Source organism: Palaemon carinicauda, chromosome 10, assembly GCF_036898095.1.
Source record: "Palaemon carinicauda isolate YSFRI2023 chromosome 10, ASM3689809v2, whole genome shotgun sequence".
NCBI lineage: Eukaryota > Metazoa > Arthropoda > Malacostraca > Decapoda > Palaemonidae > Palaemon > Palaemon carinicauda.
Window position 1 is genome coordinate 138,256,781 of NC_090734.1, and position 15,927 is coordinate 138,272,707.

Consider the following 15,927-nt stretch of genomic DNA (forward strand, 5'->3'; position numbering starts at 1 on the left):
TCTCACAAGCTGGCCTGGCCCCATGCTCGTGCTTGAGGAAGGCTCGTTGTAGTTGTCAGTCTCCACGGTACAAATCTCCACTGAAGTGAGCTGAATGATCTTCACGAGACTACACTTCACGGGTCCATGCTCCACAAGACTACGATCCAAGAGCACTGGTTCGAGAACAGTTATCCAAACCTTAAGGTTCCCCAAAGCAACGTTTGTGATCGTCTTAATGCTCGTCTCCATGCGCGCAACCGTACTGTCTAACGAAGGATAGCCGTGTGATTGTACCGTTCTGTCCGTATTGTTAGGCAAGTGTCCTAGGGAAGGAAGGATTCCTTAATTAAAGGTTCAGATGATGTCATGAAAGAAGTCAAGGATGACTGATCGACAGTTGTGTAACCGTTTCGCTCGCTTTAGGAGAGAGTGTGTGGTTTTGAGGGCTTTCTCCTTTGGGAAGAAATACCAATGCTTTCTTGCTTTGTTCGTTAGGTGAGAGGATACGTACCCAGGGGTACTGTATTCCTTTCCTCGAATAGTTGGATTGGCACATGGTGTGGGAGAGCTCATGCTCTCATTACCTGTGATCGGTTCTTATGAGAACGGGCACATGAACTATAGGTAAGGAATAAAGGGTACCGCCTTTCCTTTCCAGACGTTCGATTTCACACACTACTTTGGAGAGTAGAAAGTACGATACTTTCTCTACGAGGGAAGGTCCGAAGCACAGGTTGACCAGTCGAGCTGAATCTCACGAGAGACTGACCGATCCCTCTGCTGACGGAGGAAAGTAGCGCATGACTAGGAACATCAGGGTGGATGGTAACATTGTTCTCTGAAACTTCCCTTGTCATGGAGGAACTCATTTTACACAGGCTCTCAAACCAAAGATTGCTCCTGATTCATTTAAGAATGACTGGTAAGCAGCCAACAATTTCTTTTCCTTTTGGAAGTTATTGTGGAACAGGAAAATAAAGCTTGGTGGTTGATTTATTTTTCCTCTCCAGGAGAGTTCCACTAGAACTCTCCTCCAGGGATCCTGCCGTTCTTAGACAATTCCAAGGAGGATGGAGCACACCTGGAGTACATGAACGCCTCAGAAAAGATATTTACGAAAGTGAAACACCTGCTTCCAACCTGTTGGAAGTCCAAGCAATGCTTTTGCTATCTTCCCGAGTGTTTCTTATTCACCGAGTAGCATTGAAGAATAACAACTCCACCCTTGTGTCCTATGTCTACTAGCAAAGAGTTTCTATTTCCCAGACCCTTAACAATTGGGCAAGCAGGTACGCACCAGGCCAGTCAGAATAATGTGACAGAGTTGTACGTAAGATCCATTCCAACTAGATGAATGATCTAGCAGACACGTTTAATCACTAGGAGCACAGAGTAGGATTGGTAACTTTTCACTTTCGTATGTGACAGAAAGGTTCCTGACTCATCAGATACAATATTGCCATCAAAGGACCCATTTGTGTCCCATTTGATCCAAAACTCGAGTTCTAAAATATCATCTTGTAAGTTGCTGAAGCATTCCAGGGCCAGCATCAGCATTTGGGTCACCATTCAACACACAAGTTCCTTTAAATACCTTAGCTTTTTGGCCATCTTTCCTTGTTTGCTTACTCAACAATTATGTAGTTGATTTCAGTTTCAGGATACCTTGACAGCTCTCAAGGGCCAAGCACTGGGTGGCATCCAATTTGTCTGATGCTTCTCCTTTGTGAATGGCATTGTAGTAGGGATACTTTGCCAGGCAGTCTCTCTGCATTGAATTGTGGTTCTCTTCATCTTCTTTTGCCCAGGAAGCCCTCCACACACACTGCAGTAAAGGCTATCACTTAACTTTTAGCAAGACCTCAGACTGAAGAGCTCGGATCTTTAACCCTTCGGAAAATCAGATTGGGCTCAGGAGTAGCCTCAAAGGCTTTTCCCAATCTAGGAACTCAAGCCTCTCAGTTATGTCACACGAGTCCTCTGGACTCTCAAGGGTACCCTTCTGTACCATTGACTTGGCATCAGATAGGATTTGATTCTTAGACTACTTATGAGCCTCAGCTTCGACATTACGATGAGCGTACACATGACATTTCATGTCATGAGTCATTCTTATCAAAGCCTTCCCCTCCCTTGTACTAAGATTATGACCAAGAGCCATTTTCTACTAAAGCATAGCACAGTTTTAATCTCAAACCAGCAGTCCAGAATGACTTTCCTCTATTCTGTAAGGACACGGTGATGTTCCTTAGAGATCTCGGGTCCCCTTGCAGAACACCAAAGGGTATAGATGAAGATATCCAAGAACATTGCTTCCTCTTACAAATTTCAGGAAGTACCATCCTGGTTCAAGCGCATAAAGTTGAGTATATCAGATCTACCCTAACTTTCAGTAAGAACCTGTCAGTGGTACAAGTTCTTGAGGTAGGAATCTGGCACAACAGACAACTTTTGCTGCCCATTACCCACAGTAGGTTACCTACAAGTCCCAGGATAAGCTTATCCCTGTTCATGCTGTAGCAACTCAAGAAATTGTTTTGGAAACTTGGCTCCCTTACGGGAGAAGTAGCATCTTGTCTAAGATAACGGTTACGACATAAGTCTAGAATGAAGGATAGAAGGTTTGACTGATCTCTTCCGAAAAGTGAAATAGTTGGTTTGTTATGTGTTAGATTTAACGCTTGTTGCAGGCAAGCCTCACGTTGGAGGAAATTTTCTTTACATGCAATTTCATTTCAAAGTATCTCCTCCGTCCCCTCTGAAGAAGAGGGGGGGGGGGTGATTGATGAAATGTATGCATCCTGTTTTTCATAATGTCCATACATTCAGACTCATTATCCTTACAGATATAGGTTTTTCCATGACCACCTACCAGTCTCCTAGTGGTCATCATATGCCAGGTATTCCATTCCAGACTGCATCTCCAATTCCGGGAAGAAATATTTCTTCCAAGTGCAGACCAGACTCTATCAGCTTACTCATCCCTATGATGGACAGATTAGGGGTTATTGGAGTCGTTTCCTTTGCTCCCGTATCAGACCAGGGAAAGACATATTCCAGGGAAGATGAACGAACTACAGTAGTTCAGTCAAAGTGGGACTACTTCTCACTAATAAGCAAGTCTTCCTATTTTAAAGGAAAAAAGGTTTTGTATATCCGTAGGAACAAATAAATTTTTTAAAAAGTATCCATTCTTATTATTCCTAGCCATACAAACCTGAGTCCTTTAAAGTTAAACTTTCCCACCTCAACCGCCCCTGTCAGTCCTGACCCAAAGGAACAAAGTGAAAAGTCTTTTTGACAGGATAATGGGGGTACTCGTCCGTACTCGCTACCTCGTTAATAGATTTTGGGGCTGCTTCATTTTTGCTGAATGTATTCCCTATTTTAAAGAACTCCAGGTTTGTCTATAGGGAAACAATACAAGTTTCAAAATTTGTTATTTTGTGCAAGACTGATTTTGACCAGGATCTTTTACAAGCTTCAGTTGTGCTACTTCTCGTTGTCTGTTTCAGTTGATTGGTAGGCTGATTATACAGTATAATATTTCTTTAAAGAAACAAAATCCTTCATTTCACTGGTATTGATTCTTGATGGGATATTTAGACAGGTTTTATTTTTTCCCTTTAGATCTTATCATGAATATTTGTTGCTGGTACATCTGTAATATGTGTCTTCTTTTTTCCCGTAACTGTTGTGGTAACACCTTAGCAACTTAGTGTCTTAATTGGGGGTAGAAATGGTAAAACTAGAATCAATGTAAATAATGCCTAATAAAATCATGGATGAAAAGAAATTTATTTTTAATTATTTGTTACAATTAGGTAAAACGATAGTTATACAGTTATATAGATAGTACAGCAATATTTAAGTAGAGAAACTATATATATTGTAAAACCTTCATTATGGAATTTCTAAATATTTCATTGTTGAATAGTTTTTATCGTTTAATAATGATAACCTGCTTCATTTTCAGGTGCTTTTGGTGTTATTAATGTTACAGAATAGTACTGTAACTTGAAAATAAGAGAACTACATATTACTGTTCTGCAGCTTACAGCAAAGTCATTCTTGGCTCACTCACTACATAATGGCATCAGGAAAACAAGGCCTATTTGTTGTTGTATGGGAGTGGGAAAACAAGCAGGTAAGTTTTTATTATTATTATTATTATTATTATTATTATTATTATTATTATTATTATTATTATTATTATTATTATTATTACTAGCCAAGCTACAACCCTAGATGGAAAAGCAAGATGCTAGCCTGTCTGCCATATTGTGTCTATATAGAAAATTAATATATTTAGAATACGGAGGAGTGTAATATTAATATCTGCGGACATATGCTTACTTTCCTCTTGCTAAGGGTAGAAGAGACTCTTTAGCTATGGTAAGCAGCTCTTCTAGGAGAAGGACACTCCAAAATCAAACCATTGTTCTCTAGTCTTGGGTAGTGCCATAGCCTCTGTACCATGGTCTTCCACTGTCTTGGGTTAGAGTTCTCTTGCTTGAGGGTACACTCTGGCACACTATTCTATCTAATTTCTCTTCCTCATGTTTTTTTTAAAGTTTTTATAGTTTATAAAGAAAGTATTTATTCTAATGTTGTTACTGTTCTTAAGATATTTTGTTTTTCCTTGTTTCCTTTCCTCACTGGGCTATTTTCCCTGTTGGGGCCCCTGGGCTTATAGCATCCTGCTTCTCCAACTAGGGTTGTAGCTTAGCAATTAATAATAATAAAAAAACGAAATATTTCATGAATTTATAGTGTAATAATAACCTGTCAGTTGACACGAGCTTATATTAAAACCAAACATATTTTATGAAAGTCTCTACAGTACTGGCTGTCAGCAGACATAGAACTGAATCTCGGTGGCCTATTTATGATGTTGAAAGAGGTATAAAGATATATAATATCTTCTGTTCCTATTTGTTCCTACAGGGATACAAACCCTCGTAATTTGGTAGCAATATGATTTCAGCGAAGCAGGAAACTCTGCTGCTTAAAAATTATGAGGTGTCGTTAGTTATTGGCTGGTGGCCGGGAATCCAATCCCTCCAGTGATTACACCAGGAAGCCATTAACTTCAACTGCCGAGCAGAACGGACTTACTCACCATTTCCCTTCGTCACCTTCACAGAACCGGGGGTGGTGGGTGTTTGGACATGCATCACTGAATGGATCTGACATGAGTTACCACCCTTTATTGACAATAGGTTCATTGTTTTCAAATAACTTCATCACTGTCATCCTCCAAGTACCTATGACCCTCATCTGAGCTATTTGACAGGTACTCAGACCCTGACTCAGGAGCACTATTATCATCCATAGCACTGAAAAGAAAAACTGTGAAATAGCAAAAAAATAAAAGCTGTTTACAATTCGAATTCACAATGTTTAGTCACAAAGCTATGATAATCCTTCACGAATGATTACCTAAGACACACTGGCTGAATATTCATGGTAGCCCTCCCCATTACTCATATGAAGATGACATGACAACATCCTTCTGACACTTACTGGCAGAAATGAATAGTGCTTGGAGCTTCAGCAACTCTAGTAAACAATACAATGTCTTAAACCCCTCCCAATGTATAAAAATGCTTTGTTTTGTCAGAGACGGAAAATATGTAAGAGACTATTCTTTTTCTTACTAGATGGTAAAACACGTAGACAGATATGTAGCAGTGTTGAAGCAGTGAACAGTATTAGGAAACATAAGAATCACTGTACTTTCAGTCTCAGCTCATCCTGCTTTCCCAAAACATCTTCACAGGCTTGCAACAAGCAAGTCTTGATTGATTCTTCTCTAATCATATATGGCATTTTATTTTTTTGCTTTTTGAATTCCTACCAGAAAGGATGTCTTTAATAAGCAATTATCTTCAACAACCATTACTTTTAAAGCACCTGGTTTTGCATATTTTTGCATATTGGAAAATTAGAATAATCAAGTTGTTTCTTCTGAGTTTTGAAGGTTTTATGGCATCATTAGATAAACTCTCATAGAACACAATACAAAGAGGCCATGGATCCAGCTCACTACCAGGTTCTTGAATAAATCCAAGTTTCCAGTTTCGAATCATATTTTCTTGATACTTTGAGTTTTTTCTTCTCGCCTCCAGTTCGAATGGCCTTTCTAATGGTGCCTGATAAGGACTCTGGATGCTCTGATTCATTGATCAGCTCACAGTTAAGGGAAGTACTGTACTGTATTACTATTATCATTAGTTATTCTATATTTTATTATACTAAAGAAATGCAAAATATTTACTCACTTTTTCTCATTCATTATGGGTTTATGTACTATTTTATTTGAATCTGAACTCGAAAAAGAATTGGAAACTTGAGGCAACTTTTGCGCATTGTGTTTGATAAGCCTCTCTTGTAAATTATACAGATTCACAAAAAGATTTGTTAAACTATCAACAGAAACCTATGGGAAAGCACTAAAACTACAAAAATAGGAATTGGCCCAAATTACTATTATTACTAGCTAAGCTACAACCTTAGTTGGAAAAGCAAGGTACTATAAGCCTAAGACCCCCAACAGGGATAAATAGCTCGGTGAGGAAAGGAAATAAAGAAATAAACTACAAGAGAAGTAATGAATAATTAATATATGATATTTTAAGATCAGTAACAGATCAGTCCACAACCTGGTCATAGCTGGAATAAAACTTCTAGAATACTATGTAGTATTGAGCCTTATGATGGAGAAGGCATGAGTATTAGAATTGATTGCATACTGAATATTACAAGGATGGTTATGTCTGGGAAGATGTGAATGCGAAGAATGGTCAGAGTTATGATATACAGTATCTTATACAATATACATCAAGAACTAACTGAACGACAGTGCCAGAGATTAATATCCAAATCAGGAATAAGAAATTATCAGACCACAAGTTCTTGTCCAACAAATTAAGATGAGAATCAGCAGCTGATGACCAGACAGGTGAACAATACTCAAAACAAAGCAGAATGAAAGAATTAAAATATTCCTTCAGAGTAGATTGATCTTTTTTTACTTTATTGAAGTGCCGTGCCGTGGACATTAGCGGGCAGTCGCCTCCGCCTCTCCCTATCTCAAAACCATTTGTATCACTTGATTTGGTGTATAATTACTGTCTAAACCCACCACAATACTGTCCGTGTACTTTATCCTCTGCCTCCCCCTCGATATCCTCCCCTCTATCCTCCCAGTGAGATGTAATTGCTCTATTTCTCTCTTCTTATGATGTACCCAACAAAACGCAGTTGTCTCTTCATTATTTCCTTTACCATTGCTCTCTGCACTCCAAGTCTTGCCATTACCTCCTCATTTGTTACTCTGTCCCTCCAAGATATTCTGAGCAGCCTCCTGTGAAACCACATCTCTGCTGCATTTAGCTTGTTTCCCAGCTCTTTTGTTATTGTCGAGCTCTCTGATCCATACATAAGGGTAGACCATACAAATGTTCTTAAAGCTCTGATTCTTGTTTGCACACCAATCTATTGATCTCCACATTTACCAAAATTTGTGACACGCTTTTGGATCGTGCAACAACTAAACACACTTTCCTTCACTGTTGCCTGGCTCCTACTGAAGCAGGGACGGCAACTAAGTGTTCAATACGGTTATGAAATGTATACAACATATTGTTTTATTTGACATGCATTTTATGTAGGCCTGCAATACATAAGAAAAAATTTACATTTGAAATTCAGTTTATTGTAATTGATAATGATGTTGTTTCCCTTCTAGAAGCTGGATTCAAATTTTTAATGCTAAATGGGCAACACTGGGCTCTCTCCTCTGTGCAATTTGTATTGGCATTGCCTGAAACGGGATACTATTGTACTATATATGAAAATTTAAAATAAAAGTACATGATGAGCATGGTCAAAAGCAGTACCGATGTCAAGGCCAATCATACAAACATCTTTACCTGAATTTAATTTCTGTACAACACAGCAAATTATAAAATAAGAATCACAAGCACCCAGGCAGATTATTATTATTCTCAGCAAATTATAAAATAAGAATCACAAGCACCCAGGCAGATTATTATTATTCTCAACAGGCATTCAGAATTTTTGTCATCGGACATTTATATTTTTATTTTTTTATTTAACTGTCCTATAGTGCTTATATGTGTAATTAAATTTAATGACTGGTACAATATGGGAACTGAAAGGATTCTACAGAATGATAAGGAGAGGTAAATATTGTTTATGTTTCAGAGGAGATGGCGGCCATATCCACCCGAGGTAACTCAACAATTAGAAAGAGCCCACAGCAAACGTCTGAGAACTGTGTTCCTTGGTGATTCAGATCCAATTCTGAAGAACTATAATGTTAATATTTCTTTGATGCAGCAAGTTTGTGAGGAGACAGGTAAGTTGTACCATAAGTGTCTTTTAAAGTTTGTTTTAGGTTGCAAATAAGGCTTTTGGACTGGGTAAAATTAAAGCAAGGCATTTCAGTGAATTATTAAACAATTTTGAATGCAGATTCAAATGTTTTTCATCTGATTGCTTCCTAGAACAACACCTGGGCCCAATTATTTTATTGTGTTTTTTCTTTAATAGTGTAATTTTAAATATTTAACTTAGCCGGTGAATATATAATAGCTGCAACTCTGTTGCTCGACAGACACATACAATAAAAACTCGCCAGCGATCACTATACAGGTTGCGGGTGTGCCCACCAGCGCCAACTGTCGGCCAGATACCACTCTCGATGTAAACAAAGACTCAATTTCTTCTCTGTCGACGTGTCGACAAGACGTACTTTTACTCGCTGTAGAACCTGGAGTTTTCTCAACATATTTGGTGAAGTACTTCATTTTGGTTTGAGCTTTCGCAGTGCAGGTGTTTTATCTTCATCTTAAATCTTGAACTCGTTCAGGATAGATTTAAATTTTTGATGACAAAGAGAGTATGGACTTTCTTTGACTTTTAAATGGCCGACCCTTCCCTTAGACGGAAGTGTGTTTAGGCTTTTAGCAATTATCTTATCACGTTATAAATTAATTATAGATTTTCCTCTATATATTTTATATCTCACTGCCTTTATTAGGCCTCTTCGATTAACTTTCCATTTATAATAAACATAAAAAATAAATTTTAATGTTTTGTTTATATGCGACCTTTCCTGAGAGTAGGCGGTCCTAACTTGGAAACCGAAGTTATACAACGTTGAGCCCTTTCAATCGTAAATAGCTTTTAAAGAGCTAATGATTTAAAACTTTTTAAATGAATATTTTTAATAAATATTTTATGAAAGATTTTCTTTGAATAGTCTTCGTACTGTTTTCAAAGATGAACTAACGTTTAGTTTATTTATGCTACGCAGTTTGCGCTCTATCGTTACGATAGAGAGAGAGAGTATCACGGTTTCACTTTACAGAAAGAGTAAATCGATTCTGACGTTTTGTTCATTCTTCTTTCAAAGCTTAAATGTTTTAAATTCTATTTTAAAGGAACTTTTTAATTGAAAAACCTTTCAGTTTTTTCCTTTGGTCAAATAACATGTTTTTTTGACGAAACGTAATTGGGCTCTTCTCTTAGGTGCGAAATCAAGAGGGAGAGAGAGAGAGAAATAGAGACGGAGGGAGAGAGAGGAGAGAAAACGTTCCGTTCAAGCGGGTAACGTTGTTCTCGAGTTACTCTCGTCCCTAGTCTCTGTACGGGGAGAAAGGATAAAACGTTTTTAGTTTTATTCTCGTCCCCAGGCAATGTACGGTGAAAGATTGAAAACGTAGTTTTGAATGAACTAGTGTTTAGTCTCTTCCCCAACCACTGAATTTTTTTTATCTTAGATGTTTACTGTTTTTTTGCTGGTATTAATGTGCTTGCATTATACGACTGATTTCGCATTTACTACCTTTTGATGAGGGTAGAATTGCGTGCTTCAGGTAGAAATCAGTAAAAGTTTCGATTTCAGTGAAATAAGTGCAAAACAGAAAATCGTAGTGATAAAGTGATATTGCGCAAAGTGTTACAGTGTTGCGTCCGAGGGTTCGTCTGTTCGTGCCTGTCGTTCACCTAGTCCGGGACCTCTTGCAAGCTCCCAAGCCCAGGGGAGAAGTAATGTCGTACGACTTATGGGTTCGAGAGGCCTTGATCAGCGAACAAACGTTTCCCTCTATGGTATCGGGTGTATCTTACCAAGATCTCCCCTACCATAAGGCGAGAGAGACATTTTTCTCCTCGTCATCCGAAGGCTTTTCGCATAAGAAACCTGAAACAAGGTTTCGAGGCCCTTAAGCGAAAGTCAGTCCTTTCAGGACAGGTCTAGCGTCCTGGTTGTAGCCATTAGGACAGCTCTGACCCTATGCAGTCATCGGAAAACTGCTCGCCGCCTAACAAAAGCGTAACACAGACTCCGAGAGTCTTTTTGTTGGCAAGGTGTTGCGGTCACAGACGTTACCCTCGTCTCTTACCGCAACCATTTCCGTTGATCCTAAATGGGTTGTACGGCAAGACATGCAGAATAAGCTTGCCTCCCTTTTGGAAGACTATTCTACCGATTAGTCCGTTGAGCCTAGCCGTTTATCTCATCGAGATCCTGGCTTTCAGCCAACCTAACGTTCCTTTGTGCGTCCTGTTGACGTTGGCGTAGCTAAGTCACGTCAGTCAGGTTGTTTAGAACCACACTCGATGCGGTCTCGTGTGGATTTTCAGCCACATTTGGACGTTAGGCCACTTGCTGATGCTCCTGTTGACGTTCAGGACGTTCGCTAACAATCGGAGTTGACTTGTTTTGACGCTGTGCGTCAACCTCCGCATTCTAGAGTTGTTTTAACTGCTCAGTCTAGGCGGTCAAAGCAGTCTCGAGTGGACGCTGTGCGTCCTCACGCACCTGTTGTTGTTGACAGTTCACAGACTGTCAAGCAGTTACATGACGTTGCGTCCTGGTCCGCTACTAATGCACCAGTGCGTGTGGACTCTGCTTGTAAAGCATTGCCACCACGGTAGGTCTCTCCCTTGCTTGAGACTCGGCTATTATCGGACAAGGTTCCTTTAGATGAGGAAGTTGCTGTTCCCCCTCCTACTGATATTCCCTTGAGGACTCTGTCAGACGGAGAGGAGCCTAAAGCTGCTTAGCCCTCTATGGACTTTAAATAAATCATGCTGATTTTTAAGGATCTTTGTCCGGATCTTTTTGTAACTGCTGCTCCTCGTTCGCCTAAACGTCAGAGCTTACACTAGGCCTAGCTACTTCGAAGCCGTTGTTTTATAAGCTAGTGCTCTCTCGTTCTCCTAGAGAGCTTTACGTTTGCTAGGCGACTGGTTTATCACCAGGAGGAGTTTGGGGGATACAGCCTTTGCTTTCCCTTCTTTTAAACTGGCTTATAGAGCGAGAGTCTGATATGACACGAGAGAAGTTCTCGGCTTGGGAGTTCCTGCCTCTGCCCAGATAGACTTCTCAAATCTCGTAGACTCTCCCTGGCGCCTGGCCAGGAGACGCTCCAAGATTTTACAGATCAACTTCACAGCTGTTTTCGAGCCTTTGAAGTTTTGCTGTACAATTATGTCATGCATAAACAAGGCTTTCAGGGATGGCTCCAATGATCTGACAGCCACGTTCTCTGCAGGGACAAGTCCCTCAGGGATGGCTCCATGTTTTGGCAGCCATGTTCACTGCAGGAGTACGTAAGAGGCAAGTGCGCTCAATGTATTCATTGTCGAGACAAACTTCACGATGAAGTCTACCAGGCTGTCTTGACAGCATTTATGGAAGGCGACTGGATGGTCTCTCTCGACCTTCAGGAGGCATACTTCCACATTCCTATACACCCGGATTCCCAACCGTTTCTGAGGTTTGTTTACAGGAATGTGGGGTACCAGTTTCGAGCTATCGGAGATCAGAGCCTCCCTGTACTTGGACGACTGGCTTCTCAGAGCCTCTTCCAGTCATCGCTGTCTGAAGGATCTCAATTGGACTCTAGATCTGACCAAGGAATTGGGACTCCTAGTCAATTTGGAAAAGTCACAGCTGGTCCCATCCCAAACTATTCTGTATTTAGGGATGGAGATTCACAGTCAAGTTTTTCGTGCTTTTCCGTCGGCCCCCAGAATAGATCAAGCCCTGCCCTCCATCCAGAAGATGCTGAAGAAAGAACGCTGCTCAGTCAGGCTGTGGATGAGTCTGGTAGGGACGCTGTCATCCCTGGAGCAAATTGTCTCGCTAGGAAGGCTACACCTCCGTCCTCTTCAATTCCATCTGGCTTTTCACTGGAAAAAGGACAAGACGCTAGAGGCGGTCTCGATCCCGATTTCCGAAAAGATAAAGTCTTGTCTGACTTGGTGGAAGGACAATATCAGCCTACAAGAGGGTCTTCCCCTGGCAGTTCAGATACCCAACCACGTTCTCTTCTCGGACGCATCGGACTTGGGCTGGGGCGCGACGCTGGACGGTCGGGAATGCTCAGGTCTGTGGAACTCGAGTCAGAGGAGCATGCATATCAACAGCAAGGAGCTTTTGGCGGTTCATCTGGCCTTGATAAGCTTCGAGAATCTCCTTCGAGGCAAGGTGGTGGAGGTAAACTCGGACAACACCACGGCCTTGGCGTACATTTCCAAACAGGGAGGTACCCACTCACTGACTTTGTACGAGATCGCAGGGACCTGCTCATCTGGTCAAAAGATCGAGGCATCTCCCTAGTAACGAGGTTCATCCAGGGCGACTTGAACGTCCTAGCAGATTGTCTCAGTCGGAAAGGTCAAGTAATTCCAAACGAATGGACCCTCCACAAGGATGTGTGCAAGAGACTTTGGACGAATTGGGGTCAACCCACCATAGATCTCTTTGCAACCTCGCTGACCGAGAGGCTTCCAATCTATTGCTCTCCAGTCCCGGACCCAGCAGCAATACATATAGATGCCTTCCTCCTAGATTGGTCACATCTAGATCTTTACGCATTCCCACCATTCAAGATTGTCAACAAGGTACTGCAGAATTCGCCTCTCACGAAGGGACAAGGTTGACGTTAGTTGCTCCCCTCTGGCCCGCGAGAGAATGGTTCACCGAGGTACTTCGATGGCTAGTAGACGTTCCCAGAAGTCTTCCTCTAAGAGTAGACCTTCTACGTCAACCACACGTAAAGAAGGTACACCAAAGCCTCCACGCTCTTCGTCTGACTGCCTTCAGACTATCGAAAGACTCTCGAGAGCTAGAGGCTTTTCGAAGGAGGCAGCCAGTGCGATTGCTAGAGCAAGGAGAGCGTCTACCATTAGAGTCTACCAATCGAAGTGGGAAGTCTTCCGAGACTGGTGCAAGTCAGTTTCCGTATCCTCGACCAGTACCTCTGTAGCCCAAATAGCTGATTTTCTCTTATACCTGAGAAAAGTACGATCCCTTTCAGCTCCTACTATCAAGGGCTACAGAAGCATGTTGGCCTCGGTCTTCCGGCATAGAGGCTTAGATCTTTCCAACAATAAAGATCTGCAAGACCTCCTTAAGTCTTTCGAGACCTCTAAGGAGCGTCGTTTGGCTACTCCTGGGTGGAATTTAGACGTGGTCCTAAGATTCCTCATGTCAGACAGGTTTGAGCCTTTACAGTCAGCCTCCCTGAAAGATCTCACTCTTAAGACACTTTTCCTGGTATGCTTAGCCTCGGCTAAAAGAGTCAGTGAGCTTCATGCCTTCAGCAAGAACATCGGGTTTTCGTCAGAAAAAGCTACTTGTTCTCTGCAACTTGGTTTCCTAGCCAAAAATGAGCTACCTTCTCGTCCTTGGCCTAAATCTTTCGATATTCCTAGCTTATCGGAGATCGTAGGCAATGAACTAGAAAGAGTCTTATGCACTGTTAGAGCTCTTAAGTTCTACTTAGCTCGTACTAAACCTTTACGAGGCCAATCTGAAACGTTATGGTGTTCGGTTAAGAAACCATCCTTGCCTATGTCAAAGAATGCTTTGTCATATTTTATCAGATTGTTAATACGAGAAGCTCATTCACACTTGAGTGAGGAAGACCGATCTTTGCTTAAGGTTAAGCCGCACGAGGTTAGAGCTGTAGCAACTTCCGTGGCCTTTAAGCAAAATAGATCTCTGCAAAGTATCATGGACGCAACCTATTGGAGAAGCAAGTCAGTGTTCGCGTCATTTTACTTGAAAGATGTCCAGTCTCTTTACGAGAACTGCTACACACTGGGACCATTCGTAGTAGCGAGTGCAGTAGTGGGTGAGGGCTCAACCACTACAATTCCCTAATTCCATACCCTTTTAATCTGTCTCTTGAAATGTTTTAATGTTATTTTTATGGGTTGTCCGGAAGGCTAAGAAGCCTTTCGCATCCTGGTTGATTTGGCGGGTGGTCAAAGTCATTTCTTGAGAGCGCCCAGATTAGGGGTTTGATGAGGTCCTGTTGTATGGGTTGCAGCCCTTGATACTTCAGCTCCTGGGGGTCTGTCAGCATCCTAAGAGGATCGCTGGGCTCCGTAAGGAAGACGTACTTACAAGGCAGAGTAATCGTCTAAGTCGACTTCCTTACCAGGTACCTATTTATTTTGGTTTTGTTATATTGATAACTGCCAAAATGAAATAAAAAACTCTTAGCTTATACGATGTAAACATATTTAACTCTGGTCTCTACCCACCTCCTTGGGTGTGAATCAGCTATTATATATTCACCGGCTAAGTTAAATATTTAAAAATGATATTTTAATTATAAAATAAATTTTTGAATATACTTACCCGGTGAATATATAAATTAAACGACCCTCCCTTCCTCCCCAATAGAGACGCAGTGGGATGAGAAGAAATTGAGTCTTTGTTTACATCGAGAGTGGTGTCTGGCCGACAGTTGGCGCTGGTGGGCATACCCGCAACCTGTATAGTGATCGCTGGCGAGTTTTTATTGTATGTGTCTGTCGAGCAACAGAGTTGCAGCTATTATATATTCACCGGGTAAGTATATTCAAAAATTTATTTTATAATTAAAATATCATTTTTTTCAGGGGAAGTTGTTGCTGTAAGGAGGAATTTTTATCCACAAAGTTCTCCTGCTGGCCAGGGGGCTGTATGGCAATGGGCAGGAGATAATACTGGTGACTGGCATGTTTATGATATGTGTGTCCAGTGCATCATTGAGTCGGAGTGGGCCACAGTAAGTCAGGATTCATAACATTTGTTAAGTGTTGATATCATTTAATATTGAAATATTTGCTGTATACTGCTCACAAAACTAGTTCACATAGAGTTGTACTGTCTTGGATACTTGGATAATTAAAACTTATTTGATTTATATTTCATCTAAAGTTTTCATATACAGGATCAGTCTTATTCTTGAATATATTGGATATATGTGGGAACATTATAGTATATTGTCATTTCAATGGATTTTGCCTGTTACTTATCCTTTCCCTTTGGTCTCTTTCCGCCTAATTGTCCAGCTTAATTAGCTTTGCCTTGATCCATGTTTTACTTATCATTGATGAACAAATCATATAGTTGAGCCCAAAAAGAGTTCTAAGATGTGACTCAATGGTCTTGTTTAACTAATTTATTTTCAAATGACTCCTTTTACTTTGCAGGGTGCACGCACCGTTGACATGAGCAAGACATTTCCTCTTTGCCCATACATCATTGATTTTTGTAATTTAACGCAGGTATGTTTTATAATGTCTGACTGACGTAGGTTAGACTGTTGCAATCTTGTTGAAATCCTAATAGACTCTTATGTTGAGTTAAATCCCTCAGATGGGTTTGCCTTAAGGGATACCTAATCAATATATTATTAACACTTTGTGTACTGAAAGGATTTACCAGTAGCATATCCCTCTTTCACTAATAAAAGTAAAGTGGCCTACCCTTAAAGACGGAAAAGTTCATGAAACGAACTAATAACAATTTATTCCTACGGGGATACATACTTGCTAGTCATTTATATGGGTAATTGCTAGTCATGTTTTCTACAACCAGCCAGTAAAAAAAATTGTTTGATTGCA

The 15,927-nt window shown here is 40.8% G+C and overlaps 1 protein-coding gene across 2 annotated transcripts in view; it reads left to right on the forward strand.

Moving 5' to 3' along the window:
• Window positions 1-15,927, forward strand: part of dx (deltex) — an 81,421-nt gene that overhangs the window by 4,681 nt on the left and 60,813 nt on the right. For both annotated transcript variants that reach the window (XM_068381984.1, XM_068381985.1), the window contains exons 2-5: window positions 3,959-4,129; window positions 8,215-8,368; window positions 14,938-15,086; window positions 15,514-15,588. In XM_068381984.1, coding sequence (XP_068238085.1) covers window positions 4,073-4,129; window positions 8,215-8,368; window positions 14,938-15,086; window positions 15,514-15,588 — 435 coding nt within the window. In that variant the 5' untranslated portion in view covers window positions 3,959-4,072. The remainder of the gene's footprint in view (window positions 1-3,958; window positions 4,130-8,214; window positions 8,369-14,937; window positions 15,087-15,513; window positions 15,589-15,927) is intronic.